At 59.9% G+C, this 22,375-nt stretch overlaps 1 protein-coding gene across 1 annotated transcript; it reads left to right on the top strand.

Moving 5' to 3' along the window:
• Positions 1 to 2,043: 2,043 nt before the first annotated feature.
• ONECUT3 (one cut homeobox 3) lies at positions 2,044 to 20,400 on the top strand. Its single transcript, XM_055430766.2, has 2 exons — positions 2,044 to 3,226; positions 20,108 to 20,400. Exons 1-2 carry the CDS (start codon positions 2,044 to 2,046, stop codon positions 20,398 to 20,400), a joined length of 1,476 nt encoding a protein of 491 aa, XP_055286741.1.
• The last annotated feature ends 1,975 nt before the right edge of the window (positions 20,401 to 22,375 follow it).

Genomic DNA, 22,375 nt, shown 5'->3' with positions numbered 1-22,375 from the left:
GTCCCTGAAATTCTATGTAAATCCTGAGTTGGAAATTCAGTGGACCAGGATCTGGGGGCAGTGTTGGCACTTGGACAAAAGCCCAAACAGCCACAACTGCCACTCTCTACCTTGGACCTGCGGTGGACGCTGAATAGAGGCACAGCTTCCCCTTGGGGCTCGGTGAAGCAAGAATGTGTGCCTGGTAAACAGTAAGTGGCTACTAAATGCTAAGTCCTAAGCACAAGGCACTGGGAGGCAGTGTTTTTTTCAGTGCCCTGTTCAACCCCAGAAAATGGCTCAGGCCATTCTACTGTCTGATCCCCACCCCTCCCCACCCCGCACTGTGCAAGCTGGGGAGGGGCGGTCGGATCATCTTGATCCCTCAACCTCCTTGCACTGGTGCACTGGGAGCCAGCCCACCCCCTCCCCACCATGGTGGACAGCAAAGACTTGCCCAGGCTCTCAGCGGGGGCAGGCAGGAAGGCACCCTCCCCTTCCCTCCCCCCACCCCAGTCAGGGAAAGGGAAACTGAGACACAGGAGCCACCGCACAGACACCAAGTCCAGTGGCAGTTCCCAGAATCAAACCTCCAATCCTGCTGAAGGTGGTGACAGCAACATGCCCAATGGGTTTCATGGAGGGGGAGCTCCCTGACAGGGCCTCTGCAGCCCTCCACCCACGGTTTAGAGTCCTGGCCCTCCCTGCTGAGGTGGGGGTTCCTGGGGGACTCCATCACAGACCTTACTAGCCCTACCCTTCTCCTCCCCCTTTGGGAAAAGGCACTGGTTATCCCCTGGGCAGGAAGAAGGGGTAGGGCTGGTTTGGGGAATCCCTCTTCACCCCACACTCTGCTTGCTCTTCAGTTGGGGGCACTTTTTGAGGTCTGAATTGGCCACTCTGGACTCCCCTTCCTGACCTGCATCTCATTCCCACAAAGGGATCATGGTGGGCTGGGGGAGGTCTCTGAGTGTGGAAGGCTCCCTCATTTATCCCAGTTCCAGGGGTCCCTGGGCCTCACCTGTCTCCAGGTGGTGAGGAAAAAGGAGCACCTTCCCTCCTCTCACCCCAAAGAGAAACCCCAGGGAGAGGGTGGAGTCTGACCAGGGGCTTCCTGGGAAGCAAAGAGGATGTGTATCAGGCCTGCCTGATCTGGAAGGAGACAGAGGTTCTTTCAGGGTCACCCCAAGCTGCTCCCAAGCTGGAGACCGGGGCAAGTAGAAGGACCTGGAAATAGGAGGAGCCTTTGGCATCCCTGAGACCGGGTGCTCCATTGTACAGCTGGGGAAACTGAGGCCCAGTGCCTACACATGGGAGCAGATCCAGACACTTGGAGACACAGGCTGGGAATCAGCCTGAGGACCTTCCTTTCAGCACCCTCCACCCAGGGAGAACTTTGGGAGCGCGATGTGACTCCCGACCTGTGCTAGGACAGAGGGAGGTTTGCGAGCAGAGGGCCCACCTCCTAGGGACCTGCGTGAGTAGGGGGCAACACCTGGATCACAGGCCCCCACTGAGTCCCACTCTGGTGCACTCCCTAAAGATGGACTCACAGGTGCCAGGGAGGAAAGTAACCTTCACGACCCTTGGGAGAGACAGAGAATCTGAGACCCAGAGTCGAGGTCCCCAGCCCCGCCTCGGTTGAGTCTGTCCTCGACCTCCGTCCCCGAGTACCACTGATCCCCAGGGGGCACGGTGGAGGCAGTGGCAGGGTGTCTGGCAGAAGCCCGGAGTCTAGCCCACTCCGGCCAGCCTGGCGCTCCAGGGGGCCAGGGCGGGCGGAGAGCTAGTCGGCGGGAGGCGGCGGCGAGGGGAGCTGGTGGGCGGGGGCGCTGACGTCAGACCCGGGCCCGGGCGCCGGCGGCCGCTCCCCCGCCACATCCTGGTGGCCGCGCTCGCAGCCGGGCCGGGCCGTACGCCGCGCAGCCGGGCAGCCTCGCGCGCAGCCACCGGGGAGCGGGCGGGGGCCATGCGGCGGCCTTGAGCGCGCCGGGCCGGCGCCGAAGAGCGCACGCGGCGGGCGGGCGGCCGAGCCGGCGAGGAGTCCGCGCGCGGCGGCCGAGCATGGAGCTGAGCCTGGAGAGCCTGGGGGGCCTGCACGGCGTGGCCCACGCGCAGGCGGGCGAGCTGCTAAGCCCGAGCCACGCGCGCTCGGCAGCAGCGCAGCACCGCGGCCTGGTGGCGCCCGGGCGCCCCGGCCTAGTGGCCGGCATGGCGAGCCTGCTGGACGGCGGCGGCGGCGGCGGCGGGGGCGCCGGGGGCGCGGGCGGCTCGAGCGGCGCGGGCGGCGGCGCTGACTTCCGCGGGGAGCTGGCGGGTCCGCTGCACCCAGCCATGGGCATGGCCTGCGAGGCGCCGGGTCTGGGCGGCACCTACACGACGCTCACGCCGCTGCAGCACCTGCCCCCGCTCGCAGCGGTGGCGGACAAGTTCCACCAGCATGCGGCAGCCGCGGCCGTAGCCGGGGCGCACGGCGGCCACCCCCATTCGCACCCGCACCCGGCCGCCGCGCCGCCCCCGCCGCCCCCGCCGCAGCGCCTAGCGGCCAGCGTGAGCGGCAGCTTCACCCTCATGCGCGACGAGCGCGCGGCGCTCGCCTCCGTGGGCCACCTCTACGGGCCCTACGGCAAGGAGCTGCCCGCCATGGGGTCGCCGCTGTCGCCGCTGCCCAATGCGCTGCCGCCCGCGCTGCATGGCGCCCCGCAGCCCCCGCCGCCGCCGCCACCCCCGCCGCTGGCCGCCTACGGCGCGCCGGGCCACCTGGCTGGGGACAAGCTGCTGCCGCCCGCCGCCTTCGAGCCGCACGCCGCGCTGCTGGGTCGCGCGGAGGACGCGCTGGCCCGCGGGCTGTCCGGAGGCGGCGGCAGCGGCGGCGGCGCGGGCGGCGGGAGCACCGCCGGGCTGCTGGCGCCGCTGGGCGGGCTGGCGGCGGCTGGAGCGCACGGGTCTCACGCGGGCGGCGGCGGCCCGGCGGCGGGCGGCGGTGGCCCCGGGGCGGGCGCAGCGGCGGAGGAGATCAACACCAAGGAGGTGGCGCAGCGCATCACGGCGGAGCTGAAGCGCTACAGCATCCCGCAGGCCATCTTCGCGCAGCGTATCCTGTGCCGCTCGCAGGGCACGCTCTCCGACCTGCTGCGCAACCCCAAGCCCTGGAGCAAGCTCAAATCGGGCCGTGAGACCTTCCGCAGGATGTGGAAGTGGCTGCAGGAGCCCGAGTTCCAGCGCATGTCGGCGCTGCGCCTGGCAGGTAGGAGCTCAGGGCGCACCGCCCGACCCTAGGGGTCCTGCTCCGGGGGGTTCCCTAACACCAGGCAGTGCGTCGGCGGAGAGCCCCGGCCTCCTCCCCATTTGGTGGCCTGGCACTCCGCCGCCCGCTAGGGACCCCCTTGCAGGAGGTGAGAGCGCGATCTTCGCCCCTGCCCGTCTGTACCGTCACCAAAAGGGGGGAAAGGACTGTGCCGCCGTCCCTCCTCTACGGGAGTCTACACTCCCGCTCAGTCCCTCCAGGAACTGAGAGTGGGGTCTCTGGGTCCTTTCAGACTGCTGGAGGATCCGCAAGTTGCCATCAGTGTCGCTCATTGTGTGTGATGTGTGTGTGTATGTGTGTAGCGGGGTGGGGGGTGTGATCCAGACGTGCCGCCGCTCTCAGCTCGGAGTGCCACCCCCCTCCCTCCGAAAGGCCCCTCGCTGCGCCTCCCGCTCCGGGGGCAGAGTGTAGGAACCGTGCACCGAACACCGACGCCTTCGCAGCCAGAGCCGGGCCCGCGCTCAGCCCCCGGCCCCGGCGCGCGCTTCTTTGTAGCTGGGCCTCGGCGATCGATAGCCCCCTCCCCCCTCCGGCCGCTGGCAAAGGTCACTCGAGAACGGGCGGGGGAGGGGCGGCCCGGGGGACCCGCGGCCCGGAGGCCTTCACACCCCAACGGCCGGCCGCCCTCCCCGCGCGGTTGCTCCTGGCTCGAGTGCGCGCACCGAACCCGCCTCTCTTTTCCATTTTGTGCTTCTCTCATTTCTACTCTCTCTGTCGGGGCAAACTGGTATCTGTTTCTTTGCTCGATCCACGTTCTCCTCCCTGTTTCATTCTTCCTCCTCCTCTCTGTCCTGCTCCCTCTCTACCTCTCTCTGCCGCCTCATCTTACTCCCACTGATGCTCATTGACCCCCTTCTCCCTCCCAGCTGACAACAGCAGGGTCCACACCTGCCCCCAGCCAGCCGGCGCTCAGGACCCCTTCTGCTGAGTAGGGGGTGTGGTGCAGGAGAGCCCCCACTCTCACCGTGGTGGCCTGGCTTTGGTGGGGGGCGCCTTTTACTGGCCACTCCGGGAGGGGCTGCAGCCGCCCCAGCCATGGGGACAATAGCAGCCCCAGGCACCTGATCGATCACTTCAGTGCACAGGGGCGAGCAGGGCTGGCTGGAGCGGGCTAGGGCTCAACCAGCCGCCCCTGGAGCGGGGAGGATGGGAGGGATTTGGCTGTTTCTGCAGCCTTCTGCTATGAAGACTGGGGTGCCAGAGAGGGGTCTGTGTTATTTGCTCCCCTCCCCCGGACAGTCTGGGGGCCCTGCATCTACATGCGTGCCTCAGTTTCCCCTCTGCAGAACAAGGTGATTGAGCCTCAGATAGGCTTCCTTCATCCTCCACATTGGGGAATAAATCCTCCTTTCATGTGGCAGGTGACCAAGTGCGTGGGGAGGTTGCCATGAAATGTTAGAAATGGTGTCAGGAACCTGGACGGTTTCGTTTGAGGACAGGATCCACTCTGTCCTGCCCCACCCCCCTCGTGACACTTGCAGTGACACAGGTGTGTTCACAGGAGACACTCAAGTGCACCAATGCACACTCATGGCCTGCCGTGTGTGCGTGATGCAGGTGACATTAGGGAGCAGGCCAAATGCAGAGTTCTGACACCACAGATACTAAGTGGCCCTTGTCGAATGGGGTCACTGGTGAGGTCTGACTTACCACCACTCTGGCCACCTTTGGCCTCCTCCCCAGCGCATGTATTTCGGGGACATTGTGTCTGACACATGTGTACCCAAAGGACACACATCAGTTTCCTTTTTTTTTATTCCACTGTCACATCATGTAAGAAACAGAACCCATTTGTGGCATTCGAATGGCACATTTCAGGGCCATCCAAAAGATTGATCAGGGCGTCTTAGAATGGCAAACCTCAGGGGAGAAGTCCCCGTGGGGGTGCTGCTGTGGGAGAGCAGCGCCAACCGGCAGGGGAGGGGGGCCGGGAACTAAGGCCGCGCTTGCATCCGGCCGGGCCTCCCTGACTTCTGTGGCGGTAGAGAGCCTCCTGGCCTCTTTGAGCCTCGGTTTCCCCATTTGGACTGGGACTCAGAATAGCGACCGTCTGGGGGCCCCTAGGGGAAATGCAGGGGATGAAGGCAGGGCCTGGCACATCCTCAGGTCCAGGGGACACTGAACCGCGACACCCGGCCTGTTTCCGTTGTTTCCCCAGGCCCCTGCCCACTCTGTGACCCTGCAGCCCGCCTGGTCCGCGCACCGGGCCCTAGGCACCTGCTGCACCTGGGGCGCGCGCAAAACCGCGTCCAGAGCGGGGCTGGGCTTAGAATGTTAGAGGTGGCTGGGCCGTGGGGTAATTAGGAGCCGACCGGTCGAGAGGCCTTTAGTTCCGGTCGCTGCGCAAGTGAAAAGCGGTTAAGTGGCGGCAAATCGCAGCGGTTAGGGGGAGGCGGCCTGGCTCATCCGTCCCCCACGCGCCGCCCCGCACGCGACAGCCTGAGGCGCCTCCAGGCCGCCGACCCGCACAGTCCGACCCCGGCAGGCCGCACTCACCGCCCTTCCTCCTCCCCAGTCCGCATCCCGAGCCCAGCGAACGCCGCCCGCCATCCCGGGACCGGCCGGCAGCTCCGCGCCCCAGTCCCGCCCGCGCGCTTGCGGGCCTCTGTCTCCGGCCTCGCTTCTTGGCCCCGCTGCTGGGGGCGACAGTCGGGGTGTCCTCCCCAAGGTCCTGGACCAGGAGGCGGTCAGGACGGAGAAAGACACACGCAGAGACAGGCAGAAAGACACAGAGGTAGGTAGGGAGAGACAGCGGCAAAGACCAAGTGAGAAAGACAAAAAGCGACAAAGAGGCAGAGAAGGAGACTGGACACGGGAGCCGAGGGCTCCCAACGGCCGCCCCTCAGCTGCGGCCACTCGTCTGGGACCGGACGGCCCCCAGCTCCTCCACCTCTCTCCTTCCCCAGGAATGAGGGACTGTTTAAGCCAGCTCAGATAGTGAACCCACTTTACAGACCACCCGAGCCAGGGCTGAAAGGGACGCACTTGCCGAAGCTGCCAAGCAGGGAGACGTGGAGCCGGCAGTCCTCTGGGGTTGAGGACTGAAGGGGGATTTCTTTCTTTTGAAGCACCCAAGAAATCTGGCCAGGTAGACCTCAGGGTTTCCCACTCCGTTGCTCCCAGACCTGTCTGTTCTTTGTGGCTCAGTTTACCCATCTGTAAAATGTGTGCATTGGGGGAGACAGGCTCTGGGTCTGAATTCTGAGATCTTGGGGACGGCCCATCCTGCAAGGCCCCAACACCATTTCCCTGGTGGGTTCTCACCCTGCTCCACCCCCAGGGTCCTTAGAGCCCCGCAGCTTCCCAGCCGCCACCTCTTCGAAGCCCTCCCTTGGAAGACTCCGTCTCAAACGGTAATTACGGGAGAGGGGCTGGGGGAGGGGCTGACGGACTCCTCTGCGGGGGCGGGGTGGTCGATGAATTCGAATTACCGGCTCTAATTCATCACCGCCGCCTGGTCGATAACTTCGGCCGTCTTCAAATATTGTTTAAATTGCAACTCCGGAGGAAAAGTATTTTTTGTAACTGATCAGAAAAAATATATAAAATATCAGATGGTGGCGATTGAAGGAAGGATCCCCTCCTCCTGGCTCACTAGTCAGCCCTGAACCCAGAATCCCTGAAGGATGAGGGAGACCGCTGGTGGGGGAAACTGAGGCAGGGAGGGAGCCATTTCTGGAGCTGAAGGGGGTGGGCACAGTGAGAGCAGTGACCAGCGGCTGGGATTCTGGGGGGAACAGTAATGGAAGGGGAAAAGACACACCAACTGCCCCTCTTCCCAGACTAGGACAGGCCTGCCCCCACCCATTCTGTATCCTCCATCAGGTGTTGAAAAGCCGGCGGGCAGGTGGGGTGGGGGCTTTCCTAGGCTGAAGAGACTCAACTCAGAGGTCTACTCTGGGAGGACTACTACCATCCCCTATAAATGCTCTGCCCCCCCACCCCCCAAAGGCCAATGTACCTTCTATTAAACTTGACCTTGAACCAACCACAAGGGCCCACACCCCTTACAGACCCTTTAAGAAAGACATCCCAGCTGAGAACTTGGAGAACTGGCCTCACCTGGGTTCTACACTAACTCATCCTGGGCAAGGGTCTGAGTCTCAGTTTCCTCATCTGAGAAATGGACAGAATCAAGTGCCACCTCCGAGGTGCTTGTTGAGGTTTTTCTTATCAATCCGTCCCCGCCCCCACCACCACCAGAACCCCTGAGGACACATTTACAGAACCTGCACCCTGAGGCCACATTGGCTTCTCACCCTCACCTGCTCACACCCACATCTCCTAGTCTGTAGGGAAGACCCGGGTCGCCACTGGCAACCTGTGCTTCGTGGAACCCACAGAGAGTGGGCAGGGGAGCTGGAAGGGGGTCTGGGACCCAGAGGAGACACTGCAGAACCGCCCCCCCCCCAGAAACCGGGAGTAGGGGGAGACTGGGGCTGTGGGTACCAGAGCCTTGTGGGTCTGGGTACGATGCCCAGGGGCCCCACACCAGCCCCCCTTCTAGAACACAAGCCCCAAGTGGGGTGGTGCCAGCTCCCTGCCCAGGTTCCGTGATTCTGGCTGTCAGATGGGGAGGGGGCTGTCTGGGGTGCCCAGAGCCCTCCCTTCCCCTAGGAATGAAGGACTGTTTAAGCCAGTTCAGATAATGAGCCCACTTTACAGACCACCGAGCAAGGGCTGAAAGGAATGCACTTTGCAGAAGCTGCACAAGCAGGGAGATGTGGAGCCAACAGTAAGCGGGGCTTGAGAGGCTCAGGCTCCTATCCCACTCAGGGCCCAGCAGAGACAAAGGCTGGGAGGGGAGCTCAGTGGACTGAGGCTAGGACTAGGAGGAAGGCTCTCCAGGTTACATCCAGGTCCAGCTTACAAACACTTTTGGGTGACGCTTGGGCCAAGAGGGAAGGAATGCACTTTCCTCCTGGCACAGAGTTGGACAGACCCCTGTGCCCACGGGAGCCCCCCCAGGGACCACCAGAGACCCTTGAGAGGGTAGGGGGGTGGAGGGGGGTGGAAGTCAGTCCCAGTGTCCTGCTGAACACAGAGCCACCTGCTTCTGCTCCTCCTGGCTGCTGGCCCTCAGGGAGAATTTGGAGCACTGAATGTCAAGCCTCCCTGGACCCCAGGTCAAGAATTCCTTCCTGCCTGAGAGACTGGTCGGTCACCCCAACGTTACAGAGAAGCACACAGAGGTCCTGGAGCTGGGCTTTGGCTTCTTTATTCTGAAGTCTCCTTAGCTGAAAATCCTCGGGCTCACCAAGACATGGCCATTTTCCCTAGCCTCCCCCAACCCCGACGCCCCGCCCCCTATCAGTCATCACCACTCTAGTCGGAGCAACCCACCTCTGGCCGCCTCCTCCTCCACGCTGTTCTCCAGGCTCCACCCCCTCCCCTGGAGTCCTCTCCGCAGCTGGAGGGGTCTCACCATCCTCTTCTTAATACCATGTCTGGTCGCTCCCCAGATCCCAGAAGTGGAGGCAACTTTCTGTTCTGCCTCCCTGCGGGTGGAAACACCAAGGACAAAGGCTGGGAGGCGGGAAGCCAGAGCTGCTGTAAGGATGGAGGCCGGGCCATTACGGCTGGAGTCTTTGTCTGTCGCAGCGAGCTCGGCTTAACCAGGGCAGCTCAGGCTGGTTTGAATCAAGTTTTTAATTAAATATGGCCCTTGATCAATAAGGAAGGCTGTGCTCCTAGGGGAGGGGAAAAGCTGGTCTGGAGCCAGGACCAGCCTGGGAGACCCATCTGACCCTGGGGTGTCCTGGGGCACCTGCGGCCTCAGTTTCCCCTCCGCCGAATAGGTGTGGATGTGAGTGGGGCCGGTATGCGGATGGGGCTAGGATGTGGGTGGGGTCAGGATGAGCTGGGGCAGGGTCCCTCCTGCCGCTGTTGTCTTGCCCTATGGATTGATGTGGGAGTGGGCACGGGGCTTAGACCTAAAGAGTCACATGCACCAAGCCACAGATTGGCAGAGGGAAACGGCCCAGTAGGGCGTCCATGACTGGCGCCGGCCGCCGGAGAGAAAGGACGGAAGTGTAGACGTGCCCGGGACGCAGTGTAGCGCATGGGGAACTCAAGCGGAGATGCAAAGGAACGGGGATGTGAGGGTAGGTCCTCACGGGACACAAGTAGGCGCCCACGTCCACGCTAGGACAAGAGAGCGCAGTCTCCGGCTCAAGTCGGGTCTGGCAATCGGAGGCAGCACCGGGCGCTGGGGATGTGGGGGAACCCGCTTTTCTCTCCTGAAACCGCTGCGAGCGGCCAGGAATTATTCATGGACCCCCAGCTGGGCCGCCTGACCACTTCTCACTTCCCGCTTCCAGGCAGTTGCTGTCCGACCCTACTCCCTAGTGCTGGGGGGTTGGGAGAAGGTCGCGTCCGCGAGCGGTGACGGGGTGGGCAATTGGGGGCCTGGTGCGGATACAGCAGGGTTCATGCTTCTCTACGGAGCCGAGCGCATCGGAGCGCGCTCTGGGGAGGATGTCAGTGCCTTGGTTCCCACTGCCCCAGGCCGCCGCCGCCCCGCAGTGCCGGCCAAGCCGCCGAGTGCAAAACCCGGTCCGCCCCGTTCCGCCGTTCCGTCCGCGGCGGACGTGGGATCTCCCAAAGTCGAAAGGATCTAGCGTGCACTTGCCTTCCACAGCTCGGCGGGAGGTGGACGCGCGCGGCCCAGCGTAAGGAGACCGGAACACAGACACTGCACACCCGCGGCGTCCCAGCAGGGTCACCGGCGGCGCTCGCATCCCACCACTGGAGGGGAAATCACATCTCACCCAGGGGTAGCCGTATCTGGGTTCGCCTCCCTCCCGGCCCAAGCAGGACAGCGTCGGACTTGGCGCGCTCGGCTGTGCGCTCCCTCGGAACGTCGGGACGCTGCGCCCGGAACGCAAACGGTTCAGCGCGCGGGGACACTCCCAGAGAGGGAGGCCTGGGCTGGCGGCAGCTCGGGCCCGTGACCGTGGACAAGGCGTGTCCCCTGAGCACTTCCGTTTCCCCAAATGGAGACTAGAATCCGCAGCCGGCTGGAGCAGAGAGCGGATAAAGAAAAAAGCTCCTGTGCGCTGGGGAACCTCGACAAAGACCCCGCTCGCTCCCTCCGCCTGCCTTCTGCCTCCCCAGCCGGTTTTTAAAAAGTGCTGTATTTTTTTTTTCAAGCAGAGGATACATTCGCCAAGTCCTCCTTTCTATAAATCCCAGTTTTTATTTCTCCTTCTAAAGAGAGGTGACACTTAATCCAGCACCCCTAATGCACGTTCTTTTCTTTTTCCTCTTGTAAAAAAATACCACCGAAGGACCACCCACCCCCACTCCCCCGGCAGTTCTCCTGACGCGGAACATCCACATCAGGAAAGAGAGCGCCTCGGAGGCCCTTTTGCCAGCTGCGTAATATTCTCTTTGGCCGTTCCCTCCTTTCTTCAACCACCTCCCCGCCCGGTGGACGCCTGGGCGGTTTCAGATGGTTTGCGGTCGGCCCCAGACCGCACGTGCACCGCCACAGTTTCGCTTGTGAGTTTATCCGTGGCTGAGTTTCCCAGTCACTGAGATGCTGGCTTCCCCTACCCCTCCCTTCTCTGCGCTTCCCCCCACCCCTCCCTTTTGTGCGCTGGCCTCTCTACGCTTTTTCTTATCACCGGTTCCTTTCCTGTCATCTTTTTCAAATCCATTTCCAACTGCTGGCCGCTGTGACTGTTAACAGGTTTTTTTTTTTTTTTTTAAATAAAAGCTCTGTGTGCGCACTGATGCGGTTTGCACCCCCCCAAACCTCTCGCAGTGCCTGAATGGGGAGGGGGTTCGAGGCGTGAGAGTTGCCCCTGGTCACCCCCAGCGTCCCCCACCCCCCACCACAGGCGTTGCAACCACCAGATGGAGCCCCCCTCCCCCCCTCCACCAGGGGCAGCCCAGAGTCCAGTGGAAATGCTCATTTCTCTGATAAGTCTTTGAAAGGCTCAGAACTAATTTGAAAATGCGGCCATTAAAATCCCATCAGGGGAAGGAGAGAGGGGAGGGATCGAGGGAGGGAGGGAGGCTGGGCAACAGCCAAGGTGGTTCAGATGCTGGGAGATGGGAGGTGTGGACCTGGCGGGCAGGGGAGGAGAGGACGGAAGGAGCGGGTGTGGAGAGCCGGGAGGCAGCAGAGACACAGGGGACTGCTGAGGCTTCCAGAGGGTCCTCGGTTTCCCTGGAGATGACTCCGATCCATGAGAAACTCTTACTGGGGCCCGCAGGGATGCAGGGTGTGGATAAAGAGGATGGAGGTATGAATGTGCTCAGCTCCCCTCCTAGTGGCTCACTGTGTGAGCTTGGGCAAGTCACTCACTGTCTCTGGCCAGGGGAGGCCAGCGGGGAATGCTCAAGGCAGACAGCCCAGTGGGGACAAGCCACCAGGTGGGTGTACCAATGTGCCCCACATCTGGGGCTGGGCAGCTGGTGGCCGGGGCGGGATGTGTCGCCAAGGAAACCAGTCATCATCCCAGCCGGGGACCTGGCTCCGTATTGAATTGTCTGCTCCAAGAAGCTGAGCTGAGCTCAGAAGGTGGCCGGAAGGAGGGGATAGTGAATCCAGCTCCTGCTCCCACACCCCAACCTGTGCCCAGGTGGATGGACACTGTGGGGTACAGGCTTACGAGGCCGGGGGGCAGGGGGCCGACAAGAGCAACTCTTTGGGGACCTTGAACACAGCACAGAGTGTGACACAGAGGGACTGAGACAACGCTCCTAGGTCGCTGATTTGGGGGCCACCATCTAGCTGTTGTCCTCTCCTGTCAAACCCAGCCTTTCGTGGGGGTGTCACCCTGCTAGTGCGACCCTGGCTCCTGCCTTGTCTCCCTGAGCTTCACTACGCCTTTCCCTCGTTGTCCCTAGATGTCAAGCTCGGCCTCCTATTTCACCTTCCATGCCCAGCTCTGTTCCCACACAGCCAGCTTCAGGTCTTCCCCTACAAATAGCCCACCCACACCTGCCTCCACCCCCGCTGCACAGCGGGGCAGCCATGGGTCTCCCTGTCTCTCAGATTGTTTGACTGGCATGTCATCACATCAGATCGCGTCAGGCGGGGGCTGCATCCATCTTACTCACTGCTTTCCCCAGCAAAGCTATCCAAGCATCACACACAGTAGGTGCTTGATAAGTGTGTGGACAAAGAGCTAGTGAAGGAAGGCATGGCAGCTGCAGGCCCGCCCTGGCCTGCATTTGGACCGCTGTACAGTGGGACCCCCACCTCCATGGACGGATGGGGACATCAGGACCAGGGTTGTAAACCACGCAGTGTATGCGAAGGGCCGCTTGGCCCCTGGCGCCTGCTCAGCGGGAAGGACAGGGTGGCGGTGGCGGAGGGCAGCTAGCAGTCCCTGGACAAGAGCAGATAAGAACTGCCCTAGGGTCTCGGTGGCCCATCCTGCATTCTGTACACTCAGACCCCATGGGCTCAGGGCCACCCACACTGGCTGTCATACCCAGAAGTCACATTATGCCCTTGACTCTTCACACAGCACCCTCCATCTGACGTCCACGCTGTGTCCCCTACACACCCCAGGCCAGCTGCAAGACAAGATCACGCTGAGGTCTGCTGGCCCCTGGGTCTTCCCCTACTGCCCACTGACTGGCCACATCCTCTGAGCCTTCCTGCACTGTCCCTCCCATCCACCTGTCATACCCACGGCTCTGCCTACCATCATAGGTCACTTGCTGTCACTCACACTTGTGGTCTGCTCTGCATGGACAACCCCCCCCCCCAATGCAGCAAAGCACACTGCACACACCAGATCCTCCTCACACCTCTGTCCACCTGGCTGGGCCCTGTGCGTCCTCACACAGGCAAACCCAACAGACAGGGACAGACAGCCCATGTGGTCAGCTGGCTGGGCTAGGGATGGCCCCGGACAGGCATAGCAGGGCCACTCATTCTCCAGGTCACCCTGGTGGACCACAGCGGGCCTCTGGAGGAGGAAATGGAAGGAGGAGGGAGAGGATGAGGGAGGAAGATGCTGAGGAACCAGAAGGGGAGCGGGGGACTGGTGGGAGAAGGGGAAGGAAGGGAGGAGAGAAGGAGATGGGGTGTCTGGGGAGAAGGAGGGGGAAGGCGGCAGGTGTGGGTCAGATGGGAGCTAACAGGTGCAACCCCGGCTCCCCCCAAAGGGGCCCTGATTCTCGCCAGCCACTGAGGGGGTGACTGAATCCAGGGCCCCAGCTTCTCCCTGGCTGACTGCAGACAGGGCACTCCTGGGGTCCCACTGCCTTACCTGGCCCTCCAGAGCAGTGGCCACCAGGTCTCCTTGTGCAGGGTCTTCCAGTCTGGGCTAGTCCCCGACACCCACAGTGGGGAGGGGAGTCAGTCAGTGGACAGACACAGCCGGCCCACAGCCTCTTGTGGGTCCACTCTGTGCTGGACATCAGAGGGCTCCCAGGGGGAAGGAATTGGAGCTCTGCTGAGAGTGAGGGGAAGAGTTTCCTGGGGCAAGGGCCACTGAGCCTGGGCCTTGAGGGATGTGTAGGAGTTCTTTGGCCTCTCCATCCCTCCCCTCTCCAGGAAGATTCTGGGAAGGTGCTGAGGCTTGAGGCATGTCCTGAGGCGGAGAGGCACTTCACAGCTGCACTACGAGTGGGGGCTGGAACCTAGCCTCTCCCCCGCACCCCCATATGGGAGCTGAGAGCCTCAGCTCAGTGCCATCACCCTATTCAGGACTTTCCCGGCTAAACCCGTTCGCAGAGCCTGGCAAGGCAGGGCTCATGACTAAGACCATTTTCCATGTGAGCAAAGAGGCTCAGAGGCGGGCACCCGGCAGTAACCCACGGCGTGGCCAGTCTGACTACCCCCTTGGCTCCTGGAGGTGAGCAACTTCCTAGAACGGCAGGAGGCAGGAGGGACAGAGGTGCTGTGGGAGCAAGCCTCAGAGGGTCTGAAATGAAAGGGAACTTGAGGGTGACCCCCACTCACCTCCTTTTGCCATCGCTGCCCGGATGCCGCCCAGCCTGGCTGACCCTGCTCCCCGAGCCCCGCCCTCTGCTGGGGCGGAGACCGCTGCCTCCTGCCGATGGAAAAGCCCACCCTTAGTCCTCGAGGGGCGCCCTAGGAGCAGGCTAATTTGGAAAGGGGCCTCTTTTGTATCCCCTTGGCTCTCCTCCAGGACTCCCAGGAACCAGCCCCAGACCCTCCTCATCCCTGGGCCCCAAAATGACTGACAGCACCGAGGTGGGGGACCCTGGATGCTCTAAAATCGTGGAATCTGCTCCGAGTATCAGATTCTCCGTCCCTGAGGTCATGGAGGGCGGACAGGAGAGAAAGTTGGAGCCAGAACCCTCATTCCCTGAGAGAATGGGAAATACTGTCAGGGGAAAAGGAAGAAAAAAGCTGAGCAGGGAGAGTTTGCAGAATTAAATTGGAGGGGCGTCAGGATGGACCTCGCAGAGGAGATGAGAGCTTTGCATGGAGACTAGAAGGAGTCACAAAGAAACGTGAGGAAGAGCGATGCAGGCAGAGGTGGCAGCCAGTTGCAAAGGCCTGAGGTTGGACTGTGCCCGGGGTGAAACCAGCGTGGCTGCGAAGCTGTGAGCTGAGTCGGGGCAGCAGGAGGACAGGAGAACAGAGAGACAGTGGGGGTAAGGGGCCGAATGAGATGAGGAGGGGCGGACAGCTGATGGCACACTGAAGTGTTTGAAGGAGGCAGAGGGTCCCAGTTTTGCAGTTGAGACTGAAGCAGGCCTTGTAAAGGAACTGACTCCCAGGGTCCCAGAGAGACAACCCTCCCCCCAAAATCCCACAAGCCAGCCCAGCTAGCTCCTCCTGTGCTGTCATGGCAACCATGGTTAGTGGTATGGGCCTGAGTCTGGAGCCCCTCCCTGTCCCCCCACCACAAGCTGGGAAGCCCTGGTAAGGGGACTGGGCTATGTACTCCCTGTGCTAGTCATATACAAGGTGAGCCCTGTGATGGGGTTTGATGGTACAAGTGAGGATATTGGAGGAGACAGTTTTGGAGGTGATAAAATGGATGGTGTTAGCAGTGTAGGTGGAGGACGTGATGAGAGCAGAGGTGGTGTTGATGGGGTGATGGAGGCAGACTGTGGACTGAGGTGGTGGTGGAGATGAGGTGAGGGCAGAAGAGGCAGCGGAGGTGGAAGCGACGCAGTGGAGGAGATGGTAATGGTGGAGGTGACAGAAGCAGAGGTGATGGAGGGCACGATGAGGTATAAGGGACTCTGATAGGGGAGGAAGAAATGGAGGTGGAAGGGCCCCGGGGGGAGCAGGGGATGGTGGAGGAGGCTTTGTAGGCACACCACAGTCGTGGTCCCCAGGGGAGATCATTGTGGGAGAGGTGGCCCTAGAAGTGGCAGGGCAGTGTCTGGGGGCTGTGGGTGGTAGGCCCGAGGCTGCTCCACCCAGCGGTCCCTCTTCCCCAGGGCTACTTCCTGGTCAGTCCTCACAGCCTCTGTTTTCACTTCTGTGAAAGGGGCCCATTCTCTGTCCTCTCCTCCTCCTAGGGCTGCCTCCAGGGACTGCAGCGGTTTGGGGGCTGGACTGGGGTGATCCTGAGTGCTGGAAGGGATACTGGTGGGCGCAGGAGGCCACTCTGGGCCGCCTCCCCAACCTGCACTGACACCCCGGGGGGGCCAGGGGCCTCCAGGCCGGCGCCACTGGGGGCTGTGGGGGATGAAGCGGTGACAAAAGCTGCTCCCGGTAAACAGCTCCGACTGGAGCCCAGATCGATCCGGGCTGTGAGGAGCTGTAATTAGATTGAACGCCCGGGAAGCGGGGGGAGAGCGGAGCCTCTTTTTGCTGTGATCGACAAAACGCGAAGTTTTTTCACGACTCTGCTGTGGCTGGCCCCTCCCCCAGCCTCCTCGCTGAGGCCCCCACTCGGCTCTGGATTGGAGAAGAGGGAGGTGGGTGAGGAAGAGGCGACCCACTTCTTACCTCCCTCCCATCTGCCAGTCAACCGTGGCTCCTGTCCTGTCCCTGCCAGGACTTGCTGGGTGACTTTGGGCAAGTGGCTTACCTTCTCTGAGTAAGAAAGAATTTCCTTGCCTTATGGAATCATCTTAAGGATGAAAAAAAAACGCACATGGAAGGCCCTGGACGTGTAAAGCTCTTTCAGGCTTTCTGAAAAGTGTTTGTATCTCTGCCCTTCCTATAAACGCATGTTGACTTTGTGAGAACAATTCTAAGTGTAGGTGAATGAAAGCATGCGGGAATGAATGAACTGAAGGTCACAACAGGTGGCAAGAATGTAAAGGCCTGGGCTGCCTTTTGACTCTTCCCTATGTTGCTGCCTGAGATCCAGCTTTTCCTTAAAAGAATGGGGATGTGGCCTCCTCTGGTGAGCTTCACAAGCTAGCCAGTTTGAAGGAGATGAGAGGCCAAGGTGGTTCCTGGTGCTTCCTTTCTGCATTTCTTTCTTTTAAAATTAATGCTTATTTTTAATTGAAGGATAATTGCTTTAAAATATTGCATTGGTTTCTGCCATACAGCAACATGAATCAGCCATAGGTATGCATATGTCCCCCGTCTCCTGAACCTCTCTCCCATCAAAGTTTCTTTATGCAGATAAAACACGAACAAATATTCCCTCTCCCCACTTTGTATACAAAATGCTGCCTGGTACATTGTTCATCTCCTAGGTTTTACCTCATAGAGTACTAGGATTGCTGTCTCCTTTCTTGTACAGCTGTTTGTTCTTCCAGGAATTTATGGTTGCCTATCACAAACTCTCCCACATCCTCCAACAAAATGCAAAACTAACACATGTTAGGACAGCTCCCCTTTCTACTTCTGTTGGTGCGCCGGCTCTGATCCGGGGCTGACCTCATGTCCTTGGTGCCTTTGTCCTGTGTCTTCAGGGCCTCCCTTCTTCATATGGGATACCTCTTTTCCTTTCTTCTAGGTTGAATCACATTTCCTGAATCCCACTTCTTCCTTTTTTTATTTACTTCCTCATGTTGATGAAACATGCCCTCTAATAGCTTTCTGAGAAAAGGGTACACAAAAGTCAACTTTTGGAGGCCTTGAATGTCTGACTATATCTTTAGTCTACTTTCATGCTTGAGTTTGGCTGGGCACACAATTCTAGCTGAATATAAATCTTGCTCAGAATTTTGAAGGCATTGTTCCACTGGCTCCTAGCTTTTGAGAAGCCTAAAGCCACTCTGATTCTTAGTTCTCCAAATGGCATGTGGCTTTCCTCTCTGGGAGCACTTATCTTCTTTTCACCCTGGGTCCCTGACATTTCACAAGGGTGAGCCTCAGGGAGTCTTTTTTCATTTATTGAGCTGAGCATTTCATGAGCTCTTTTAAACTGAATTCTCATGTCCTCCAACCGCTTCTCAGGTGGTGCAGTGGTAAAGAATCTGCTTGTCAAGGCGGGAGATGCAGAGAATCCCATGGACAGAGGAGCCTGTCATGGTGGGCTACAGTCCATGGGGTCATAAAGAGTTGGACATGACTGAGCACACATGCATATGCACATATTATTCTAATCATATTGATATAATTTGTTTGGGCTTCCCTTTCTCTAGCTTTGGATGGCCTCTTGCTCAGATGACAAACCTGCACATTTATCCTCAAACTTTGTTATCATCTTTCCCTCATTTTCCATCTCTGCATCCACTTGTATTTCCAGGGATATTTGCTTTATGTTCCAATTCTTCTTCTTCTTTAAACTTTTTGGCTGTGCAACATGGCTTGTGCAATCTTAGTTCCCCAACCAGGGAATGAACCCGGGCCCTTGACGGTGAAAGCAGATTCCTAACCACTTCCTATATCCCAATCCATACATTGACTTTATTCCTGCTATAATATACTTAAAGTCTAAGAGCATTGTCTGCCCCCTTCATGGCCCTTTCTATTGAACAGCATCCGGTTCTTGTTTCGTGGATACAGTATTTTTCTCTTACCCCTCCCAGAATCTAACTTCTAATTGCACCGGTCTTAGCTATTTCTTCTGAGAGCATCAGCCCCCAGTCCTCCTCCCATTTTTCTCACTTTCTCTTGCTCTCCTTCATTAGAGGCTTTTTCTGAAAAGTCCAGTAACCTCTGCCTGCCACTGTTATTTAATTATGAAACCTGAAACAGCCAATTAGAAGCACTGTGTGTTCCAGGTCAGAAGAAGCCAGAGAAGGAAGTGGTGCATCAGTTCAAAGGGAGGGGGGGACTTGGGGGGGAGAGGGGGAGCTGTCATCACTGAGAAATGAGCCACAGCACAGGGGACATTCATTTATTTTTTACAGATGTGTGTGGACATTGATCGGGCATGTCATCTGGTTCAGACTGTTCCAGAACCAAAAAAAGCCAGCTTAGTATGTGGTCCCAGCAGGCCACCAGGGCTGGCAGTGGAGATCTGCTAGTACAGCCTGTGCCACCAGCCACTCTGGGGGTGACGGAGTTGCTGGGGCAAGCGGTTCATGGAAAGGCAGGATGGGGTGGGTGTCCACCACCCACTGTCCCTGACTAGTGTGTGGACAAGGAATTGAGACCCTGATGGCATTTTTGCTGATGTCGCCAGCTCCCAGGTGGAGGTAGCCAGCTTTGGCTGGTGAAGATCATGTTTTCCACCCACTGACCCCACAGCATTGAGGGGAGGGGCCCGCTTTGGAGCTGGTGCAGGGGGGAGCATGATCATAGGCTACACCCTAGCTCCACCACTCTGAGATGCTGCCACTTCTCCTTTGCAAGCTTCCACCCACCACAGGGGGCTTCCCAAGTGGCTCAGTGGTAAAGAATCTGCCTGCAATGCAGGAGATACAGGCAAACACGAGTTCGATCCCTGGGTCGGGAAGATCCCCTGGAGAAGGAAATGGAAACCCACTCCAGTATTCTTGTCTGGAGAATCCCATGGACAGAGGAGCCTGGAGGGCTACAGTCCATAGTGTCGAGAAGAGTTGGACATGACTGAAGTGACTTAGCACACAAGCACTGACCATAGGGCGGCCACCTATGCCTTCCCCATCATCTGGGCCAAGTGGCTCTGGCAGAGGGAGGGTTGGTCTTACAATTCCCCCCCTCCAGAAGTTCCCTGGGGGACCTGAGGGATGCCAAGCCTTGGTCTCAGCCTGCTGGTGGAGGGAGGCCAGAGTAGGGGCTCAGAGATCAGAATCAGATCAAATGGATGACCATGTTAGCTGGATTCTGGATCCCTAAGCTGATCAGGCCTCAGGTCACCAGGAAGGAGGCATGGATTGTCACCCATCTTCTGAGAACCTAGTTGCCCCATCATTCCAGGGAGATGTTCCTGGGGTTTGTGACCCCACCCCCCACAAAGAGGTATTAATTAACCAGTTCTTTCACTCAGGTCTACACTGAGCCAAATAACTCACATGTAGTGTTTCCGGGTCATTTTCCCAACATCCCCCAGGTGTGGGCTGCAGGAGGGAGGGCAGAAAGCCACCATTAGTTGTACTCTTGAGGTCAGGTTTCTTGGGAGGGGAGGGGCAGTTTGGGGACATGAGACTGGGAGGGGGTCAGAATGCAGAAAGGGTATGGGAGGGCGTGACGACCCGTGCCTGCGGAAGTGTGCTCACACTATGTCCCCTTCTTTGTCTCCCCTACCCCCCCATCTGCCTCCTTTGTCTCTGTTCCCCGCCCACGACTGTCTGCTCCCCTCTCCTTCCATTACTGGTGGTCTCTACTGACCTACCGCCTTCTTTCTGCCTCCTGCTCTCTGTGTCTCCTTGTCTTTTTGGCCCTGTCCCCGTGTCGTCTCTCCATCTCTCGCGTTTCCGGCATTTGTGTTTCCTGATGTCTCGGTGCTCCGGGACACGTGGCCTGTCTTCTCCCGTCCGGCCGCGCGGTGGCGCCACGTCCCTCTCGTCCGCCCGCCCGCCCGCGCTCGCCCGCAGCCTGCAAGCGGAAGGAGCAGGAGCAGCAGAAAGAGCGCGCGCTGCAGCCCAAAAAGCAGCGCCTGGTGTTCACCGACCTGCAGCGGCGCACGCTCATCGCCATCTTCAAGGAGAACAAGCGGCCGTCTAAGGAGATGCAGGTCACCATCTCGCAGCAGCTCGGCCTGGAGCTCAACACCGTCAGCAATTTCTTCATGAACGCGCGGCGCCGCTGCATGAACCGCTGGGCCGAGGAGCCCGGAGCTGCCCCCGGGGGCCCCGCCGGCGCTGCCGCCACCTTCTCCAAGGCCTGAAGCGCCCCGGCTGCGCGCCCTCCCAGCCTCCACGGCCCGGGCGCTGCCCTCCGAACCCACGTCCCCCCCACTCCTACCCTGCCGGCCCGGAGACCCGCCCCAGGGCGCACCTGGAGGGGCTGCCGACCGGGCCCCCACACCCAGGGAAGGGACGCAGCACACCCCCAGCCCAAGTGCACAAAAAGGGTCCCCCCTCCCTCCGTCCCCATCCCCTTCAGGCCAAAGGAAGCCCTCCACCCCCCGAGAGGGAAAGGGGTGACAGAAAGGAGCGCCCCGACTCCCTTTCAATTCAGGACGCCCGGGGGGCCTCGAGGAAAACCAGGGCTCACGTGTCGTCCCGAAAGCGGGTCAAGAAGCACATACTAGAAACAGAAACCGGGTAATTTCAAAAAGGAATTTAAAGAATAGACACTCCTTCGCCAGCTCCCGCCCGCAGGAGGGAGGCAGGAAGGCTTCGTCTCCAGCGGTGCCCCACGGACCCTCCCCTAGAACTCAGCTCTTCCGAAGTCGCCAAAGCCCACGTGGAGCTGGATGCTCACGCCGCCCCCTCCCCCTACCAAGACCACCCCTGGTCCGCCGGCAGAACTGCCCCCACAGCCAAGAACCCAGCCGCCCCTCCCGACGGCCAGGGTTCCTTGTGCCAAGAATTGCCTGCCTTAACGTCTGGGGAGGGGCCTGCCTGCAGCGGCTACCGGTGAGCTCCCATCCCCACCCAGTCCCTGACCGGAAGGGACTGCAGCTCAAACAAGCGGGTAATTCCAGAGGCCTCTGTCCCAGCATCCCTCTGTCCGGGATGCACTTTACCGCTACGCACCTTGATGAATGATGCGGGGAGAGACAGACCCCAGGCAGCGGAAGAAAACACCCAGATTCCACAGAGAAGCGGGCCCCGGGAGGGCAGGGGCGCACCTGAGCTCCTGAGCGCTGGGGTCGCTGCGCCACCCTCGGCTCGGAATCCTCTGGAACTCGCCCCACCTGCCAGCGCTCCGGGCTGCGGCGCTGGGCCTGCAAGGGCGCCCCGTGCTCCTGCCTTTTCTCCAAAGAGAGAAAGAAGAGGATGAACAAGGTGGAATCTGCTTGCTCTGATTTTTGCCAAAAGAAAGAAAGAAAAAAAAAAAGACAAAGGGGAAGGAAGGGTCAAAAATGAAGATAAGCACGCCCCCTCCCCACTCCCCCCTCCTCCAGGTGACCTCCAGGATTGGCCGGCAGCTGGATCCCAAGAGCCTGCTCCCCCTCAGCCGGGGGTTCAAGAGTTGGAGGCTAGAAGGAGCCTCTTCCCCCACCCCAAACCCGGCCGACCCCGCCGCCTCCCACGGAGGTGGCCGTCCCCTCCCACCTTTGAGAATGCAAGAGACACTTCTAGTGAAAAGCCCCTCCCCCTTCCCAGGTAAATGCTACCTCACTCAAATGCTCATGTCTGTGATTGGAAAAATCACGCCTGATACCAAAGATTCCCCCCACCCCACCCCCGAGGACTTGTGCTGGTTGCTAAGATTCCCTCACCCAGGTAGCAGGTGTGAGCGAGCGTCTGCTTTGGGGCCCTGCTCTCCAGGTGCGCCCCCACCCCCGTCCCCCACCAGAGAGCAGAGAGAGATAGAGAGACGAAGAGAGAGAAGAGAACGCGAGAGAGAGGGAGGGAGAGAGGGAGAGGGTGGCGAGGTCGATGAGTGCCTTTTTCTTGAACCAAAGATGTGTGTGATGTTCTCTCGTCCTTATCGACTCGCTGTTCTCCCCGCTTTTCAAGCAAACAACCGGATCTGAGTGATGCTTCTAGAACCTTTGGGTGTTGGGGCAGAGTCCTGAGAGTCCCCGTTTCCCGCTCGGCAACTAACTCTTCCCCCCAGACACACACAGACGCACTCCTGTGCAGATGCCACTCACCGAGCTGGGCGCTGGGGTCTGGGTGGGCTCGGGTCCTCCCTCCAGCTCCTAGGGGCACCTGGACCCCACTGGCCAGAGCACCTACTAGCAGGGT

Source organism: Moschus berezovskii, chromosome 8, assembly GCF_049115385.1.
Source record: "Moschus berezovskii isolate FMDL1 chromosome 8, NW_MosBer_1.0, whole genome shotgun sequence".
Classification (NCBI taxonomy): domain Eukaryota; kingdom Metazoa; phylum Chordata; class Mammalia; order Artiodactyla; family Moschidae; genus Moschus; species Moschus berezovskii.
This window is presented reverse-complemented; position numbering and strand designations above follow the sequence as displayed.

Coding starts and splice junctions, on each gene's coding strand:
- ONECUT3 (XM_055430766.2), top strand. CDS start 2,044: ATGGAGCTGAGCCTGGAGAGCCTGGGGGGCCTGCACGGCGTGGCCCAC. Junction 3,227..20,107: donor GTCGGCGCTGCGCCTGGCAG/GTAGGAGCTCAG, acceptor GCTCGCCCGCAG/CCTGCAAGCGGAAGGAGCAG.